The 21,037-nt window shown below is 41.5% G+C and overlaps 1 protein-coding gene across 1 annotated transcript in view; it reads left to right on the top strand.

Moving 5' to 3' along the window:
• The window catches only part of LOC116843067, a 56,002-nt gene that overhangs the window by 10,421 nt on the left and 24,544 nt on the right, over window positions 1-21,037 (top strand). The window contains exon 3 of the mRNA XM_032813093.1: window positions 386-474. Within this exon, the coding sequence (XP_032668984.1) occupies window positions 386-474 (89 nt within the window). The remainder of the gene's footprint in view (window positions 1-385; window positions 475-21,037) is intronic.

Below are 21,037 nucleotides of genomic sequence, written 5' to 3'. Positions count from 1 at the left end.
TAGTTAATCGAAAAATACATGCGAATCAGTAAGATATAATTTTGATTCACCTCATTAAGCAGAACACTATTCGTGTTTTTTGATGTATGTTTCATATTACTGGAATTCTTTAATTATCTTCAAATAATATCATGCTAATATCTTAAAAAATATCGTTACTATAAGATCAGTAATTATATCAAGGTTCTTGAATTTCCAGTCGTAAGAAACGTTAAAGAGAATAATTACAAATTTATAGTGCAATTCGTGTCGTTATTAGAAAAATGAATACTTGCAAACTGACAAGAGTTGTCAAGAGTTATCTATTACTCGAGAGACGGCGAGAGACTTCAGAATTTACGGTGAAAGACTCGCCAATTAGGTTGTAATTTTTGCGCTTTTCCAGGAAGATCCAGGACTCATCCCACGGTTATGCGAGGGTCTCTTTTCACGGGTCGAGCAAGAGAACGGTCGCACCTATCGCGTGACTATCAGGTAAATGCGCACTGTCCACGAAAAATTCTCCAAACTTTTTAAACTCACGGAGAATAAACACGCGCACGAAGTTTGCAGCGTAAATCGGTGACCTGAAAAGTAGTGGATTTTCGTTTTTCGTTTCGTGTTTTGCGTGGCTCGTGAAACGAAGCGAAACGGAGGTTATAACGCGCGTGCTAATTCAATCCTCGATATGCATAAAAATTACATTTTTCTCTCACGTTATTCCATCACTAACTGTGCGGCAGGCGAAATAACGGTTCTCATTGTTCCAGCAATCATTAAGAGCGCAATTAATAACAATCATTAAGGCATTATTGCGTCTCCTCGTTATTATCAGAGATTATAATCGTTCCCGATATCCCGGTAATACGATTAACGCGATAAGAACGCCGAAGCAGACCGCACGTTCTTGTCGATGCCGTCGATACAGGAAACTTCCCGATCGCCACTTAAAATCCTCCAAGTACTCCGATACTTTGCACTAAGTACTCGGAGAGATACTTGCGAATAGCGTTGCACGTGCCTTTCCTTTTTACTCGCCGGAAGTTCGCCGCAGCCCCGATGAAATCTGTTCGCATTCTTTTATTTTCCGCTCGCGGTTGGCTCCGCCGCAGCGCTTCCGAATCTTCTTGAATATATTAATTCACCCCGAACGATCGATTCCTCTCCCCTCAACTTCTTTGTGTTCTCCGAATTCGGAATGTTCGAGCGTGAAATTATAAATTGCGCGTACATTCCTTGTTTCGCTCGCGCGGGAAATCCGATGCATTCGCAACGTGAGATCGTCGTTAATTCGTAATCGTTTACAAAAAACTGACGATATTCCGGACGGAACGACGAAGGAATTTACAAGTTAATACCGCTCGTGTATCAAATTGTCTGATTCTACTTGTAAATTACATTTACAAGTATAAAGTAAATTAATATCTCTACACGAGATATTTTATACTGTAACTTGATTTATGATATACATTTGTCACTATTAGTAATGATTTAGATTCTCCCGCCCCCAGTTAGTAGACAGTTCAACAATTTTGTTGTCAGTGTGTGTGTTCTAAAGAAATAGATATATATATAGATATTCTAAAGAAATAGAATACTTACCATCTGTATTGCATTCTCGTAAATTTCTTGGAGTGAAATCCCAAGGCGAATGAAAACTCACGCAAAGCTTCTCTCGGAATGGTAAGAGTGAATGTTTAACTCAAGCTGAGTTTTAATCGATCGGAGTGAATTTATTCCTGCGACGGCGGGATACGTTAGATTCTCTCTTTTCGATTTCAAGTAAAAATATTCGCTCGACGATTCAGAGTGGAGAATTCAAGCGAATTATTAAGTGTTACAATTCAAGCAACTTGGCTGTCGCTCTGCTTCTCGAGTGGAATTTCACTCGAAGACGTTCAGTGAGCGTGCTGTTTGTGATTCGATATTATGTAACATTAAAAATAAACGTGAAAGACGATAAATCAGATCGGGGAACAGAGAGCGAGGAGAACTCAACTAATCTCGTGAGACAAGAGGACAATGGGAAACTGTGCTTTCCTCGCGCAGTCGATACGTTACGTAATGTTTATGCCAGGCCGCGATACTGTCGTATCGTTGGCTTGCCTCAGGAAATGGTGTTTCAATTTAATCACGCCGCCGAGTCGAATAGATCGGCCTTCGGAGCGCCGATAAGCTGTCCGCCTTGATAACTGTGGGAAAATCAGCAGCTTCGCCGGCCTTTACTCCGCAGACACCGCAGAGATACGTACGTGAAATATGGATAGAGGATGATCGAAAAGTCACGAAACTCGCATGCACATACGTGGCACGTGGTGCGCGGCGGTGTATATTTATGGAAGTATGTAAATAATACGAAATCGTGCGCTGTCGATGCGAGCCGGGAGCGGAATTTGAGCGGGTCATTAAATCGTTTCTTTTGTCACTGGCAGCGCACATCGTCGGCAAAACAAAGAGAGACACGTCTATGTGAATAACGAAAGCATCAATAATCCAGCTTACGTTGCGCGTATATATAAAATTTTCATGGAATAGTGGAAATAATTTGTTTATAAAATAATAAAATAATTTTTATGAAATACACTTCTTTTATAAATATATATACACACGTATATATCACGCGCACATATACGCGTTACTCCTTGTGAATTATAGTACCAATACGATAAAGTTGATAAGTTGATTTATTTTATACATTGTATAAAACAGTTCTATAGGGAATGTAAAATATTTTATACAGACAGAATACCGCACATCTCATAATACAATATCAAATTTATACTTCACCGTACGTAGCGAGTGAACCTTTTATTTGACAAACCCTTTCATGTGAAAAGAAGAGAAAGAAAAAAATTATAAAACAGTTCTATAGGGAATGTAAAATATTTTATACAGATAGAATACCGCACATCTCATAATACAATATCAAATTTATACTTCACCATATATAGCGAGTGAACCTTTTATTTGATAAACCCTTTTATGTGAAGAGAAAAGAAAGAAAGAAATTGTTATCCTCCAGTAGCAAAAATCTACTGAGACATCGACGAATAGAACAGGTAGTCAGATGTTGCTCCAGAACGACATTGCTAATAAAAGTGTGCCGTATCTATTGCTCTTGCATAGAACTCATGGGCTTGAGAGCAACATCATCAAATAAAGGGTTAATCGCAAGCCACGTGACTTTATCGAGCATCTCACACGTTGAATATCACACACACTTGGCGTCGGAAATGGTAGCTTTCGGTCAAGGCTCGCCGCGCGATTGCATCGCTTTTATCTATTATCATCGATAGCTTCAAGTTCGTTCCTTTCGTGTCGACAATCACGGCGTCGCTTTGGCGTCTAATCGCCTTTTGCGAATTGCGAGCGCAGTTCGCGTTATTCTCAAGCTTGCGCGAAAGCTCGTGCTTTGGCAAGTATAATAATGACAAATTGATACCGTACAAATCGCTGCGGCAACGCAAAAATCGTCTCGCCTGCAGTCCGATTTATCGCCTTTTCTCTCTCTCTCTTTCTGCCCCTTCGACACGCGGATTTACTATTTATTCCACTTTAATCGCTTCCATATCCTTGTCTCGCGCTTCGAAATAGCTCGCACTCGCACCGGAACAAATCGCTTGCGATAATTGCCAATCGGCCGAAAAAAAGAGAGAGAGGAAAAATCCACACGATGTGGTTCGTGACGTGAATAAACGGATAGCTCGACTTTGCGTATTTTCGACAGTCGTTATATTCGCGGATAGACTCAAAATCGAGGACTTGGATCGGTGGGCACAGAAAAGCCTGTAAATGCCGAACAAGTGGATTTTATTCCGCGGCGACCGTTACGAACACGTCGCAGATTTACAGGACTAATTATCGTTTCTCATTTCAGAAACCCGACTGTTCAGATTTAACCGGACAGTCCGAGGATTCCAATATTTTTCACTTGGGCGCCGCGTCAAGTCCGGAAAATCGTGGAGAATCTATGAATTTAAGCATTCTATTCTGCCTCGCGCATTGCCCATTCTGTTCTTCATCTGCTGCATAAAAGGACCTTAAGAAAATGCAGTAGATTGCGTGAACATTAGATAGATACACGGAGAGAATTTTATAGCTTTATCATTTTCATATAAATTTTTTCCAATTTTTGTAATGACATGCATATAAGATTATTATTACTAACATTGCAGTAGAATTGAATAAAAATTATTTTTATGACCACATAATGTATAGTAATTATTTCTCTATGTGATTTTATAGTTACAAATATTAAACGTTTTTTTTTTTCAGTGTAGTGAGTTTAGAATGTGTCGATCTATTCCTCAGCTATAAAATTCTACGGTAATTTTCATTGTAAAATTCTCTCCGCGTAGCGTCGCTCGGCTACCTACTTATTTGCTCTTTCTATCATACGGCAGTAATTCGTACGATTCGGATTGCACGTCTAGGAGGGAAAATGTTGCGAGTGTGCCGACAGGGTTGCGGGTGGGCGACGGTGGGTGGGAGAGACGATAGACGTAGAGTTTGCGAGTCGCGAGGCTTGCGAGCGTGGTCTGTTGGCCTGGATGTGTCTTGCAAGCTCAGTACCCCGTGACTCGCAATCCCAGACGGACGCAATCTCACCGCAGTCGGGTAAGAATGCACCTCAAACACACACCGTTGAATTCCTTCGTTTCCTGCGTCTCGATCGAAAAAAGTGAGCTTGCTTTCTCGACTCCATCTGACTTACCGACATGTTGATCTTCGGCACGCTTTAGACGCTGAGATCTCTCGGATTCTGCGGTCCTCGGAATCTCGCGGCTTCAAAATCGCAAGTCGAACCTTTCTGAATTCATACCGCTCTCCAATAACGAAATCTGAGACGGTTGGCAGCCTCAGTTCTACACGGAAAAAAGATATGGACAACTGAACATAATTTGCTGTATTAGCCACTTTTTCTTTACTGCAGGAACCAATTTCCTTGCTAAGATAATAAGAAAATCTGCTCCTGCAACAAAAAAATAGCTAAAACAGTATTATGTTTAGTCGTCCATCTATAGCAAATTTGCTGCGTTAGCTACTTGTCTTGCTGTACGAGCAGATTTTCTTGTTATCATAGCAAGAAAATAGATTGCTGCAGCAAAGAAAAAGTAGCTAACAGCGAATTATGTTTAACTGTTCATATATAGCAAATTAGTTTACTGCTGCAGCAAATTCTTTGTTCTGTGTAAGAATTCTTCAAATTCCTGAAATTAGATTTTTGAGTTTGTTAGATATTTGAGATGTTTGAGTATTTAGACTTCCAATTTTTGGAGCAATTTGTTGGGCATTAGCTTCATATAATTTCCTGCATTACAAAATTTCTAAGTTATCAAACTTTCTTAATTTATTAGATTCTAAAACAACTATATTTTAATAAGATCATTAGTTCCTTGGATTCTAAAGCACTTACGTTAATTAATTTTTCAAAGTTCCATTTCTTTCGAATTCATGGAAGAACAAACTTTTTGTGGATTTTCGAGTAATAGCAGATTCTCAAGTATTTATATCCTTAGATTATTTGTGCATTTGGTTTCTAGAGTTGAGCTCTTAATCCCTTAAAAGTTCTTCACACTCTTTTCGATTACCGAATACGTTGTTTCTTTCTTTCCTTTTTCGCAAACCTCACGGAACGAGGCAAAGGTAGCCCGCGAGGTCTGATTAGAATTGCATGCGTTTAGCGTACGCCGATAGCATGCCTATGAGTAGTTTACGACAAAGGCATTTTACAAGCATTTTGCAGATACGATGTGCGCGCATTTTTATTATTAAATATGCGCGAGAATAAATGACTTAACAGTCGTTATACTCGTCACGATATTTTTCGAAAACGCATAAAAAATAAACCGCTTTATTATCTCATCGTTATTGCGCGCGTGTAATTTTGCAAATAAATTCGACCAGATTTTCCCGCGTTTTATTAATATCTCCCTTTTCTCCGATGCACGTATAAACGCACGCGCGTGCACGCGCTAAGCTAAATGCATTTTATTACGTGTCCAAACGAATGGTTAAACCGATAAAGTGTAAATGATAATCGGAGTAATGAATATCGAAATCGGAAAAATATGCGTAAATCATCGCGCTTCCCTGCCGCGTACTTATTTATCACTCTTATCTTATTTCTCTCGCATTAAATTATTTAATTCCACTTGGCGACACATTAGATTACACATTAGATTAGATTCCACATCGTTCAAAATATTTTGTATATAAAATATATATAAAATTATATATTTTATATATAAAAATAAATTTATAAAAGTATAAAGAAGAGAATGTACAGATGAATGAAGAATAGAAGTTATATCCGCTCCCTGTCCGGTTCATTTTTTTCGTTTTCTTAATCCTCTCGCGATAAATTATGTAGTTCTGCTTTGGAGTATGATTAATATTAAATATACATATTAGATTGGGTTGCGCAAGATATTTCACGTGTAAATCTTATAAAAAAAGGAAAAAGGAACTAACGCGATAGCACAAATGAATGTAAATAACGATATAAAGAGTTATATTCCTATACAACGTAATTCTAACATAAAATCATATTCCTGTCGAGGAAACAACTTTTTGGCGTTGAAAGGACAACGTTTCTCACTGTGGGCGCGGATGGGATCGCGCACGTGTACATCGAATATAGCAATGAATCCACAATAGTCAGAGAAAAATTCCCGGCGATTAAGCCACCGAGCGTGCGAAAAGTGTCTTGAGTGTCTCGGCCGGCGCTAACTGCACACGCGGCTTTGATATCGGTTTAATAAGAAAAAGCGAAACGAGCCGCGCCACGTACCGTTTCGAGGCCGATTCCATCGGCTCGTCAGCGCCTGGACGTAAAATCGTTAAGTGGGTCGAGCAAGAAAGTTCCGTCCATCGGGGCGCTTCTAACGCCGTCGGCTGTTTAGGGGTAAATTAAATTCGCCGTATAGACACGATCTAAAAGGAAGAAAAGAAGGAAAATGAGAGGAAAGAACGTGAGCGTTCTTTGTCGAACATGAACGTTCTGCGCGAGTCGACAATCGAAGAGGGCGAGTTACGTGGTGCAAGGGGTGAGGGCTGGATGCGAAGTAACGAGCGCCAAATTACTGAAATCTTCGTTATTACCGTGGAAAAGATATTACGCGTTACGCTGCTACGAAACTCGCTAAAGCACTCGCGAATAAATCCGTGCGAAAAGCAGCTATTCGTGTTTCGTTCAGTTCTTCCTTTTAATTTGCCTTTCAAACCTTCAAGTCAAACCTTCCCCTCTAAAAGGAAACATTTTGGGTCTCTCTAGTGTTCTAATTCTTCTCCAATCAGTAAATTGCAGGAATGTTCCACTGCTCGACTTGTAGAATATATTTTTGAAATATTTCTCTTGTAATTAGAAATTACATCCGGATTGTGAATGAGAGAGAGAGAGAGAGTTGAAATTCTTTCAACATACTTAATGATTTTTCTTAAAATTGTTTCGTTTAAGATTGCATACGAAGTTCTGGTCACAGGTCGTCGTGAGAATCTCTGAAGCAAAGTGCAACGTCCTCGACAGTACCATTGCTAGAATCTTAAATATGTGAGTCGTAATTTCCGCGCCTTTGATTTGTCTTGCCGTTGGTTTTCTTGATTAGTGCTTTTTGAGCAGCTCAGCCCTCACACACCTGGGTATCTTAAATATTCAAATCTCTGAGTATTAACGACCTTCTTGGATATTAGATTAACGACAGAGTTGATCTAAAAATACTCCCTTATGCGCTGCAGGCGCGACAAAGTTTGTATCTATGATAACTAAAATAACTTGGAGCGATGTATCACTTGAATTAATAGTCGCGATAACGGACTGTTCTCGGCGTTGCGTACAAATATGCATGGATGCCTCGTAATCGCGATCGATAGCTGAAAAGGCTCGCGAAGAATCGACAGGGGCTGACATGAGAAAGCGCCGGAAGTTATCGTAAAATAGTGCGTCGCCGTCGCGGATTAAATGTGTGTTAACGACGGCGCACGGCAATCGATTCCCCGGCACGGATTCATCATTGAAACGCGCATCTATAATCGATAGATGCATTAACCGACTCGAGTCAGCTGCCCAATGTACCCGTCAAGCGTGATTGATCGGATATAAAGCTTCATCCGTAATCATCAAACAATACAGCCCAAGTGAAACGCATCGCCGGTGTAACTGACGGATGAGAAATAATGTTGTGTAGCGCGGATGTTAACCCTTTTAAGCTGGGATTAACGACAGCGCGGAGAATGAACGGCCGCGCTTACGTTCCCAACGAGTGTCGGTGTGATTAGCGAAAGAGCTGCGTTATTATTGTTTATATACCGGGTGTGTCGCGAAATCTATACCGATTTGCGCCCAATAAAACCAAATCATCGATGTCTGATCGTTGATCGAACGACGATTGACATTCTTCTGAATTCTTAAATAAATGTAAATGAAAGATCTCTTCGCATACACGCGTCTCGAGTTTGATGGTTTTTCACACTTGATGAGAAACGGTTGAAGGACGATTCATTCGTCAGGAACGTTTCTGCATGCTGCAGGAAATGCAATCGCGGAGAAGAGGAATTCTACGGCGAATGTTATTTCCCTGTATCGGCGAAAGGACGCGACTCGGCTTTGCAGCAGCCTGTATCGTCGGGTATTAGCGGCGATGGCGCGATATCACGGCGGCATGATCTCGTGAATCCGAACGATAAAACGCGATGGCGTTTCATACACAGCACACACAGGCAAGAAGACAGTCACGGGCGAGCGTACGTACACCTGGAACAGACACCGATTTGTGGCATGACGAGGCGCAGAAGGTGTTGCACGCAACGCGTATAAATAAGCAGCCGTCCTGATATCCCGGCGAGCAGGCGTGTTTTGGGCGCGTGAATTCTTCACGAGAGGGGAACGTTCGAATAAATGGCGTTCACGATATGCAGTCGACGGAACTGTCGCCGAGACGCTGATAAATTAACGAAGAAAGTCATCTTTCGGAAGCTCTTCAATATCAGACATTTTACAGCTCTTAGATGCTATTTAAATCGTCGATTGTTCAAATTAGGAAACTATCTCGAAGCATATGAAAGGCAGAAGTCCAGGCTCTTTGAATCTTCTGAAGCTTCTCGATCTTGACATCGCAGCAGTTTCAATAATTTCACGCTTTAAACATTTCCATGATAACTCGTGGAAGTTTTGTATGTGCTTAAGTTTCGCGATTTTAAATTTTATCTTTTTATATGCGTACGGGAAGGAAGGATATGGTACATATAATCTGAAATATTTAGTTGTCAGCAGCATACAGTTGCACTTTAGTGTAACTATCTTTATATGATGATATAGTTGACATGACTTAATTACTTTTGTAGATCAACGTGGTTGCGCGTCACCTGATTGTGCAGTCAGAAATCAGTTGGGATGACATTTATTATGGATATATTCTAGTTGGAGAAACCAGCATCGTCATTGCTGCAACATGAGTAACTCAGTAATTGCTTTGTGGTTGCAATAACCACGTAATTAGTTATTCCGTATTTTACTATAGAATTTAGTTAGTACAATCTAATTTGTGTGGATCAACTACAATCAAACCATACTGTTTTTTTCGTGACATATTTTATAAAACATTCAAATGGTTTCTCTCTTACGAAAGGTAGATTTGTGATCTTTCTAATTCTCGAATGTTCGCCTTGATTGTTGGAATATTATATCTGAAACAGACAAATTAGATTGTATTTCACGGAGATACCGGATATATCCTTCATTTGATATCGCAGATATTGCGACATTCCCGTAATTTGTATTCCAAGATTTTTACATCTCGTCATCTTGATTTTTTATTCTTGACATTTCGAGGCGTTAGATCCGCGAATTCGAAGAGTGCCATAATAACTGCGTTCTCGCATGGCGGGCCCAAGCAATCCGCCTCGCGCGAAACGACGAGCTCGACGTGCCGTGAAATGACACGGCACTGAATATTAGCCTACCCCGGAGAAAGGTCACGAAACCTCCCATTGATACGTGAGAGCCATCGAATTTCACGGCTCCCGGCGACACGTGGGGGATCGTCGTCGTGGATCTGCGCTGTCGTCTATGCCAAAATCCAGGACGACGTAGACGGCTGGTTGCGAGGACTCTCGATAAATAAAATTCAGTCGTGCGAACCGCTAAGCGCCGAGCCGATCACGAATTTCGTTATCCTTGTCGCGTGTCTCGACGCAGAAGGAAAAAGTGCCGAGTAAGTCTGAAGAACATTGAAGAGAGCGAGAACAAGGCGCGAGGAAAGAGTAAACGCGGGAAGGGCGTGGAAAGGACAGAAGGTATTGAAGAAAAGAAGAAGAAAACGTTTTAATATGGCCTGCAAAATACTTCTCGATATCGTACAGAGTAAAGTTTGGCCAATCAAATGTGCATTTGATATTCTTTTATGAGAAAAAAGATGTGCTGTTGCAATTTTGAAACTTTGCTAGGTTAGCAACTTTGTAGCCATAATGTCCGAATCGGTCAGTTTTCTATATTACTAACAATTTACTATATTACAATAATTAACGTACAATAACCAACAAGAAAATCGCCGCGTATCTTTCAGCGATTTTGCTGGATATGTTGCAAAACAACAAACAATTAAGAACATCCTTTCTTTTACGTACTTATCTGTACGTTTAAAAAACATTTTCCCGAGGATAACTCGGATATTTAATTTCCGGCAAATACACTGTCGAAATAATAACAGATAAGTATATAAAAAATACAAATATCTGTTTTATTTCTTGTTGTTCCACTACATATCCAAAGCCCATCAGAATCGATGAGAAGCACATTCGACTTCTTTCTGAGTCCGATGTCGGTCAGGCTCTTGATTTATTTGACACTTTTGATGTCACTTGTTAGAAAGATCAAACGTGTAAATTGCAAATGAGCGGCGCGGCGAGACAATAACGCAAGAGGATTATCAGCGCGCGTGCTGCGTGATTTATATAATTTCACCGACGTCGTTGCAAACTGACAGCCTTTCGCCGCGGTATTTTGCCAACGCCGCCTCGCGAAAGCAGCGAGATGAGAAGAGAGCGGGGGCGAGGAATTAAAACGCGGGCGCTACGCGAAGGGGCTGATGCTCTCGCGGTAAAAAATAATAAAAAGTGACAGCTAATAGAATTAGCGACCGAGGTGTTCTCCGGCCGCCGGAACACAGGAGCGACTGAAAGGGGTGCGAGGAAATACGCGAGGCCGGGTGAAAAAAAAGAAAAGGGAGCAAGAGTGAATTTTATTTGGCGTGAAGCACCGGCGCGGTAAACAATGTTCGCGCGTCGCAATGGCGATAGGGAGATCTGAATATCGAAGCTGCCCCGCTTGTCGATATAACGAGTTCTTGCATGTTTTACGACGTTTCGTCGTTTTTATGAAGTAATTTAGGAAGAAGTTTCGTAGTGTAACGCGGAAATATTAATAGTTTATAACTCCCGCGTCTTAATGCCTTGCAAATAGGAAAACTGTTGTCGTTTTAAAGTTTTGAAGTCACAGGGAGTGGGAGAGAGAGCATTTGTATGCGAGTTACAAAGCAAAGTTGATCATTCGAGTCTATTATTTCAAAGAAGAAGTCCTCGTCGCAACTTACGCTTGTCATATTTGCGGATGATTGTTTATTGACAATTTAATGTTTGTTCTGAGAATTTTTCCATTAAAACTTTGCATGAAAAGTAATGCACTATATGGTATTATCGTCGAGAGAATACGTAAAAACATAAATCGCCAGTGAATGTGTTATGTGTGTGTGTGTGTGTGTGTGCTTATCAGCTTCAATAAATAATCGCTGTAACTCTGGTAACTATATGATGCCACAAATCGTGACATATTTCTTTGTTTTTAAAAAACTAGAACATCAACACACTACACGCGCTACTTATCTAATGATTCTATCAAGTGATATTTGAAACATTTTCTAAAATGTTAGGATTACTTAGAGAAAAATCTAATTTAATGTACAAAGATTGCTTGATCTTTTGTAATATAGTCTCACTATATCATCTATACAGTACACACACATATATATATATATATATACATATATATATATATATATATATATATATAAAAATTTAAATATTTTTATGTAAAAATATTTTTTATATGTCTCCTTTTTTCTCTCTTTTTTAGTCCTTTCACTCTCATTCTCTTTCTCTTTCTCTCTTTTTGCCTTTTTCCGTTTTAGAGAGAGAAAAAAGGGAAAACAACGATATCTTTTACGATCGCAGAGATAATCGTAGAATCAATGATCACTCCTTGGCGTTCCTATTCTATCACGACGACTAAGGGAGCGACGTGCCGAATAAAGCTGCAAGATCGCGCGACCTCGCCAAGTGTTATGTGTGTGTGTATAGAACGAATTTGTGCATTTATCAACGGCTGCAACGCTCGTTCGCGCTCGGCGGAGGAACTAATTAACTACTTTTGCCGGAGGTTTTTCGAGCGGCGATCGGTTCGTTTTATCTACGTGCGCGCGTTCGTACTTTCATTATCCGTGCGCGAGTGTATTGCACGTACACACACACACACACACATTTACAATCATAACGACGTACGATGCTTGTGCGTACACGTAGATAAACAAGGTACGCCGACAAATGAAGTGAATATATCGAAGATAGGTGTAGTGCACGAGAGAGAGAGAGAGAGAGAGAGAGAGAGAGAGAGAGAAAAAGAGAGAGAGAGAGAGAAAAGAGGGAGGTTCCATACACGCGTTTTGTTGTGCAATTAATTATACCTATTAGCGAATCGTGCCTGTCAATAAACTGGCTAGCTGGGCGCGGGTATAATTAAATTTACGAGCTAACAACAATACTGCTACGGCCGACACGTGCCTAAACGTGCGATACGTTATAACGCGCTAATGTCGTCCGGAAATTGTCGCGCTGCCTGTCATCGATTGCGCGATAGCGTTCACTTCACTCTGCATTTTGTCCCGCCAACTTCGGCGGATCCAGCGAGCGTGTGTTTTATCCGGGTTCCGTTAAATGGATTCGCTCGTACGAGCGAAAATCTATTCCGGCATTTTGTATATCACTGGACACTGCAAATACGCGCCGCCGCGCGTCATTGATATGTAAATCTGTTTTAAGTAATCTCGCGCTGTCACCCTTTCGCGCGCGGCGACTCTCCTCATCGGCAATCGATGCGATTTACGTCTACTACGTGTATTACGTAACGCGACGTGAACGTTCAAATTGTGAGCTTGATATCCCGTGATATCCAGTCGCGCATCAGGTTCGCCACAGCGTCCTCCAGTCGTTATCCCACGTCGATCGCACTTTATTCACTTCACTTCACCGTACCGCACTTGCGATCGACGATAATACTTTACGGCGTTTAACGATTGAACGAGAAGTACGCGATGAATTACAGCGCTTCGAAAATATAGACGCGAATCGCGTGGGAAAAATCGCGCGAACCGAACATCGCTCTCTCTTTCAACAAGATCGAGAGAAAAAAGGAAGATATCTCATTTCGCACATGTTTATATTTTGTCAACAAACCGATATGTGTATTGAAAAACATATCTCATTTTACGAGAACTCGAACTTTTAACAGAAACAACAGGTAAACCGAATTTTACGATAATTTCCATCGAAATGACATTATAACTCTCTCTTTTGTCGCGTGTCGGAAATTCAGGAAATTCACGGTTGTGACGATTGCAAAACTCGATGATTTTTATTTGAACAACTTTTAAGTTGTGTATTAATAACATATATTTATCTAGATCTAAATTCTTTTATTTAAATAGAATAAATAGTTACTCTGATGAGAAACTAAGGTTTTCTTAAGGTTTAAGAAGATGTATATTTACTTATTTGAGAAATATTTTATATTAGTATAAAAGTAAAATATGCTGTACATAAAGAATCTATTTTTTTATCTCTTATTTTTTAAATCTATTATTTCTTATCTATTAAATATTTTATCTTCCAATGTACAGCGCATCTCACGTGCACACCGCTCGAATCGGAAAAATTGGAAATCACGCCCGACGTTACTCGCGTTACCCTCGCTCCAAAGATCGTTATAATGGCTCGGCATTTATGTGTACACGTGTATTACTGTTCTCGAGGTCACGTGACCTTCAACTGGCAAGACTAGCTCGTGAGTATCGAAATAAAAATTTACATAAATGTTCTGGCATGTAATAAAGCTGTTTATCCGATACAATTTTCTTATTTCGCTTTCATTTGTGATAACCAAGAAACGTGTTCGCTCTCTCTCAAAGACGAATCTATAAAAACCCACGATGTTGAAACAAAGAGACGGACATCGAGTCGGTCGGCCTTCATTTTTCGGCAGGTACTAATTTTCGGTCGATTCCAGCTAGTTTATAGTGTATCCTCGGAATTAATGACGGTAACACAGGCTCCTCCTATTCACTACTCGTCCATGCGTAATATTCAACGGGCCGCAGTATTTAAAACCTCTGAGATAGCTAACTTTATTTTCATAACATGAGCTTCGCGGGTTTACGCTTTTTCAAACAATGAATCTCTCTCGCTAACGGGCGAAATATCCGGAAAAAATTAATTAACAAGTTGCGTGTCCGCCACGCGTATCCTGGCCGCGTACGCGCACGTTATATTCTGCTGTGTTTCCACAATGCTACAACAAGTTCGCGCTGACAGTATGCGCCGTTTAAAAAATGATAATGTCCGTTTCATATGACCGCGGCATGAAATACGATTTGAGCAGAATGTGACACCCTTTTTGGGTCGGCGAGTGCCGTTAGCGCGTCGTCACGAGACTTGCCTGTTTAACTTGTAATTATGCGAACACGAGAGAGAGAGAGAGAGAGAGAAATATTAAAATATTCTCCGCATTTTCTACTAAAAGCCTTTAATTAATAATGCATTGATTGGCGCTGCGCGCATTGAATATTTCGTATTCCGCGAGCTTCTTAATCACCGCGAGATTACCGTTAAAAACCGATCCAGCTGGCGTTAAATGGAATCCTATTGAAGTTCGCGTTTAAGTGAATCGTGATTTGGAAAAAAATAATCTCTCTCTCTCTCTTTCTCTCTTTCACACATACACGCTAGTAAGCTCTCGCGCGCTTTTTTCCGCCGCATGTGGAAAAATAGCTTCTCGCTTGCCGCGAGGCTCTTTGAGGTTTAATTTATCGCACTTCTCGGGAAGAAAGTTTCGCGGCCGAGCTGCCGCCGGAGTTGTCGGTGCAATCGCTGATTGCTCAAAGAACCGATATTCCTTCCCATATATGGAAGAAATAATTTCCCCACCGAAAGATGTACCCACACCGGGAGAAATTAACAGCACTCTCATCTTGATGTAGAGAAACTGCGAAACTTTTTCGACGTATACATCTTCGCGTGCACGTGTGTATGTATGCACGCGAGCGCGCGAGCTTCTCGATTGGAGCGGTGCATGCGCTAAATGACGGCCCTCGGCAAATAGAGACGACCGAATGCGGATCGAATTGAATTTGCGATTCAGTCGCGATCGCGTAATGACCAGGGCGGTAATCGAAAACGCGCCCGGGGTCGAATTAAAGCTCCGCCGAGTGAGAGAGTCGGTGAACGAGAGATAGGAGGGAGAAAGACGGACAGAGGGTGAGCTCTATCGATCAATCAGCCATAAGTAATGCGGAGCTTTTGATGGCTTACCGTTTCATTGCGGACGGAAAGAGCCGAGCGGCATGCTATCGCGCGGGATGCGACTTAGTCGCGTTAAACGTCAATGCCTAATGGCGATAATTGTTGATCGATTGTGCACTCGGCGGATTCTGATCCGCTCCGCGGGAATGATGTCCCGATGTGTACACATTAGTCTCGTGTCGGGTAATTAGTATCGACGATGATTAACCATTCGCGTCGTTGCGCGAAAAACCGACAGATCGGAAGACGAACGGATAAGAAAAAATCTGAGGTGCGTAGACTCGACTGATTTATTCCAGTTTGAGAAGAAGAAAAAGAAGAATGAAATGAGCAGAGAGGTACGACACACACAGGCGAATTTCATCAGGAAAAAACACGGCAACATGCATTTTTAGAGAAATGTTTCGTCGAATCACACAAAGAATTCACGACGTGGTCAACGAATATTTATTTTTCTCGAAAGCTTGCGGGGAAAAAGAGAGAGGAAAGAGGAAGAGAGGAAGAGAAAGAGAGAAAGAGAGTGAAATATTATTAGAGTACATTCATATGCGAGTTATGAAACGAAATTGATTGTTTGAGTCTATTATTTTAAAGAAAAAACCTTCAATTTCGTTGATTCGATCTGGCCGCGATTTACGCTTGTCATGTTTAAGAATAATTGAGATGTTTAGGAATGAAGGAGAATGGAAGAGGCGGAGGAAGACGAGTCACTATTAATAAAAACGAATATTGGATTAGACTGTGTCGTAAATTTCATCCAAAAATAACGTTTAGAAGGAAAGGAAGGAGAATATATTGTAACTGAAACATATAGTATATTTGTAATTTGCAAACGATGCGGAGAATAAGAAACGAGAGGGAGAGGAAAAGCGAGATCCACGTGAGGCTATAAAAAAAGCTGTAAAAAAGTCGCACAAGTGTTTGTCGCTCGCGGAACGAGCGAGACGCACAGGGCGCGTTTCTGTGCGCAAACATCGCATGTAAAAAGTATTGCATTACGAGGGTAAAACCGTGACGCGAAGTGCTGCGCGCGGAGCATTTGCGTTTCGGATTATTTATTCCTCGATCACCGCCGCGTTATCGATGTCGCCCGAAATTCCTCGCATTTGCATTGTAAATCGACGTGCAGAGTCATTTCCCGCGCGTCCGCGGGCGATATCTATAAAAAAATAATTAAACTCGCATCGCAAAGCAGAGCGACTCTACGCGGCCGTTCGCGCGAGAGCCCCTATTTTGATTTATTCCGAATAACTGACTCGTTGCAGCTGCGGACTAACAAATTGTTCATATTGATTATTCGCTCGACTGTCTATCGGATATTACCTCTCGCTTACTTCCATTCGATCCATACGCTGAAAATAAATCGCGAAGCGACAGCGACGGCGACGAGAACTTTTCCTGGAATATCCCTCAGAGGCGAATCCTATATGAAAACAAAAAAACAGTTTGCTGTTACAGCTGAAAACCTCGCTAGCTTAACAGTGATAAACGAACAGTTTGCTATTTTACAGTAATCAAGTCTCAGAACCATGCGAGATTAACGATTGTATCTAACAAGTTTTGATATTATAGTACGACAGATTTGTTGATACAATCGAGACGACTTTCTATTAAGACCAATGGAAAATATAGTTTAAAATGTTTCACAAAACATACTCGTTGAAATGATTAATTCTTTCATGGTCGTATCGAAGAGAGCTCGCTGCATTAACGAATCTCGTTATAGCTAACAAGTAGTTAGAATAAAAGTTAGTTGAAACGCAATGCATTGTCGCGGAAATTAGTGCTTATAGTAGCAGAAAATTATCTTGTGTGCGAATTTCGATTAACGCTGATGTACTTGTGATAACACATCTGCAATCACCTTCGAATCACTTGAATCACTTCTCAAAGGACGAAATATACTTCTTCATTGCTTGTCGAACGGTACGATTTCTTTCGACAAAATTAGTGAACTTGTATCGCGAACTTAAATTAGCTCGAAGTACAAAACGATCTGCCACAATAACGAACATAACATCTACAAAGCTATGTTTTATGAGCAAGTTGATAATTGCTTTCTTTGCTGCACATACGTGTCGTACGAATCTGCTTAATTATGACGCTTAATTGTGTCCAGCAAGTCACAGGTTTGCTGGATGAACCGAGTCATTTTTTTCCCCGACACCGAATGATCGAACGATCGATAAATATGTCTGTATGATTTAAACGACGAAATTATGAAGACAAGAAAACAGAAGAAGTGAAGAAGAGAAAAAGAATACTCGGGGCGACACCTGATCGCTTCTCCCGATCTATTACTGAAAGAATTGTCGGAATCAAGATCGATCCGAGCTCGGGAACGCGCTCTACCTCGCACGGTTAACGCGAACGCAAGTGGAGCAAACAGAGAACGTTGACTCAGGTCAGTTAACTCTGAGAGCCCTTTACCGTCCTTTTACACGTAGGGCTATCGAGGGTGATCGGAGGAGTCTTTATCGCGGCCGCGCGCCGTCTATTGAAGCTTATAACTTTCACCTTTATCACTCTCGCCGCTCGATGCCGCAAGCCCTTTGTCTCTTTGTATCTGCTTTCCTTCCTCATCGTTCACTCATCGGCGAAGTGATGCGCATAAGCCGCACCTTTCAGGCCAGATTGTCCCTCCCGAAAAACGTCTTTCTCTCTGCCCCGCGATATCGATTGCATTAATTTTTCCGGATATTAGTTCTTTTTCCCTGTGTTTCTCTCGCATTGTTAGCGAGTACGATACCAGTTCGTTAGTTGAAGTTTAAATCAATCCGACGCGAATCATATGATTCCTCAGGGAGTCTCCACGGTGCGCTTCTACATGGCAGCGTGCAGAGAAAGAGAAAAAGAAAAATGCAATATTACGGGATTAACCGAATCATTTAATCTGGCAAATTTAGATGATGAGAGGATAAGAAGAAGAAGAAGAAGAAAGTCAGAAAATCACGAAATATTTGTTTGGTGGAACGTCTCTTTACTTTTAATTATCCCGCGGCTACGATAACGGAGAGGAATCTTAATGACTCGCTGACAGGCGACGCGTGAAAGTGCTCCCTTTTAATAACGCTTGGGTCAAGGGGCGAAAGGTGAGGGCTGCATCGCGCGGCGGCTGGCGGATCGTTCGATGCTCGGTGATTCTTTTCCTTCGGCGAGCGACGTTCACCGTTCCTGCGTCTGTCCGGGTATCGAGGCTGCGGGATCGATTCCTATTCCTGTTCCGGCGGCGTAATATTCGTCAGGCACGAGAGAGAAGGACGGCGCCGCGTTATACACGGCGCGGACTCCGTTCATCGCGAAAACCAGCCCCGAAACGGCAGGGGGAGCGGCGGAGGACACTCGAAAAGTTTAAGGCCCGTAATAAATGGCTCTCGGTGCTCCCCGCCGCCAGTTCGGTGTGTTCGTATATCATTAATTAACAGTAATTAATGCGCGGGAGTGCGCGCCCCGAACGTCCTCAGCGAAGTTTTCGCGTAGTCGCGTGTCTTGTCGATGGAGGGATAAAATACGCATGCAAGTCGTTTAGAAAAATAATCGTTAACTCTGAATTGACAAAGAGAAATTACCTTATAGTTTTATATGCGCGGTGGATAATTGCGTAGAGTAATCGCATGCATATGCAACTAATTCAAGAGTATTGCATATTAGTTTGAAAGAGAGAGGGAAAGAGAAACAAAGAGAGAGAGAGAGAGAGAGAGAGAGAGAGAGAGAGAGACAAAGAGAGAGATCATCAGCCAGAAGTTTCAATAGAAAGACTTATTCTTAGTTTAAATTGTCACGTAGAAAATTTTACAATGCAATAATTTGTCGTCAAGAAGTAAATAAAAGGTACTTTTATTCATGAATTTTTATACTCTTAGTCATGAATTTTTAGCTCACCTTGTTCGTGCGTCTGGCCAAAATTTGACGAAATTAAGCATTTGTGAACTTGCACATATCGATCGCGCGTTCACACGAAACTTTTCGTTTTTTTTCTATTTTGTTTACTCCGATACTCGTCCTTGACAGATATTTCTCACTCGTTACATCAATACCACGTGCATATCACGGGGATATATACTGCAGATGAATTAAGGTAAGAAAAGTTAAAAGCGATTACAAGTGAAAGTTAAATCTAAAAATACATTTTGTGTATGGTGTCAATGAAAGGTAATGGCAATGAAAGATGGGTCGTTATAGGTAAACTAAGCAACGAGACGGTCTGGTTGCGGAACTCGGCGAGATTCGACGTCATCGATTAGCGATAATTCAATACGGGGCATTAATTTTCATTAACTATCGGGTATCGAACTTCCCAGCCGTGTTGTGTGAGCCCTTGGGTATTCTCGAAGGAATCCATGGCGCATCGATTTTCCCTCGAGATCCGGTGTCCTCAATGAGGAGATAACCAGCGAGTTTAAAGGGACTCGTGAGTGGTTGTGCATCACGCGAAAATAAGTTACGGCACACACAAAGCTCACACCGCTCTCTGTCGGAGCTGTAGATCCGCGTTAATAACGTAATTAGCGCGAAGTTACTTGTTCCTTCCGCGTATCAGTTTCTATGTATCGTCTTACATATCAGCCGTTACTTATTATGAAATCATAGCTCGACGATATTTTGTTACTCTCATTACAATTAATTCAAATACACATACATGCATCAAATACAACATATAAGCACATATAAGCACATATTGCATATGGAGAAAACAATATCGGTTGATCACACGTACTATTTTCTCCGTGCAGAAAATTCGTTTATTTCTTTTTCTTTTTAAAGCGCAGTTAGGTTAGCAAAATTTGGCGAGACGTTAACTCAATCTCAATTAAGGTGTAAATCAGCTCGAGACAATTTTCTCATGAATTTCACGTCTGTCTTTCGTCGGCGAAGCGCACAACTGCGAGATACGCGTCGTCGCGACACTAAAATTGTCATTGCGTGACGCGAGCGATTCATCGTGGCTTTGCGAAATGTTTCGAAAAGGAACTGCAACAAAAAGCTGCGCTCTATATTTCGCGTAATACACGACCGTCGCAACGCGATTTTTACATCCGTCTAAATGTCGGCACGGCGGCACTGCCGAGAAACGGTATTTGCGAACGGCAATCGGTGAGCATCCAATCCAGCGCGTCCGAGTAACGATCCTCGCAAGTTTTCACCGTCGTAACTTGCTCTTTGAAGTCGTGTACGAGCGTGCGACTCGTTTCTTCGCGGAACGAGGTCAGAAATCGTTACACCGTCTGAAAAATTTCCCCGATGCCATATTTATGCCGTCGTAACAGCCGCCGGCCCCCGATAAACAGTTGTATCCTCGCGGCTCAAGGAAAGAGGCAGACTGCGCAAAATTATCTTTGGAAAATAAATGTTTCTTACTCGGTCGATTCTGAACTCGATGCTAGTCGAGCAATCGTGTAGTCTTTGTTGATTCTATTACTGTTATCGGGGGGGG

The sequence above is a fragment of the Odontomachus brunneus genome, unplaced genomic scaffold (genome assembly GCF_010583005.1).
Source record: "Odontomachus brunneus isolate Ranch 3 - 2012 unplaced genomic scaffold, Obru_v1 Obru_scaffold_029, whole genome shotgun sequence".
In the NCBI taxonomy this organism is placed as follows: domain Eukaryota; kingdom Metazoa; phylum Arthropoda; class Insecta; order Hymenoptera; family Formicidae; genus Odontomachus; species Odontomachus brunneus.
This window is presented reverse-complemented; position numbering and strand designations above follow the sequence as displayed.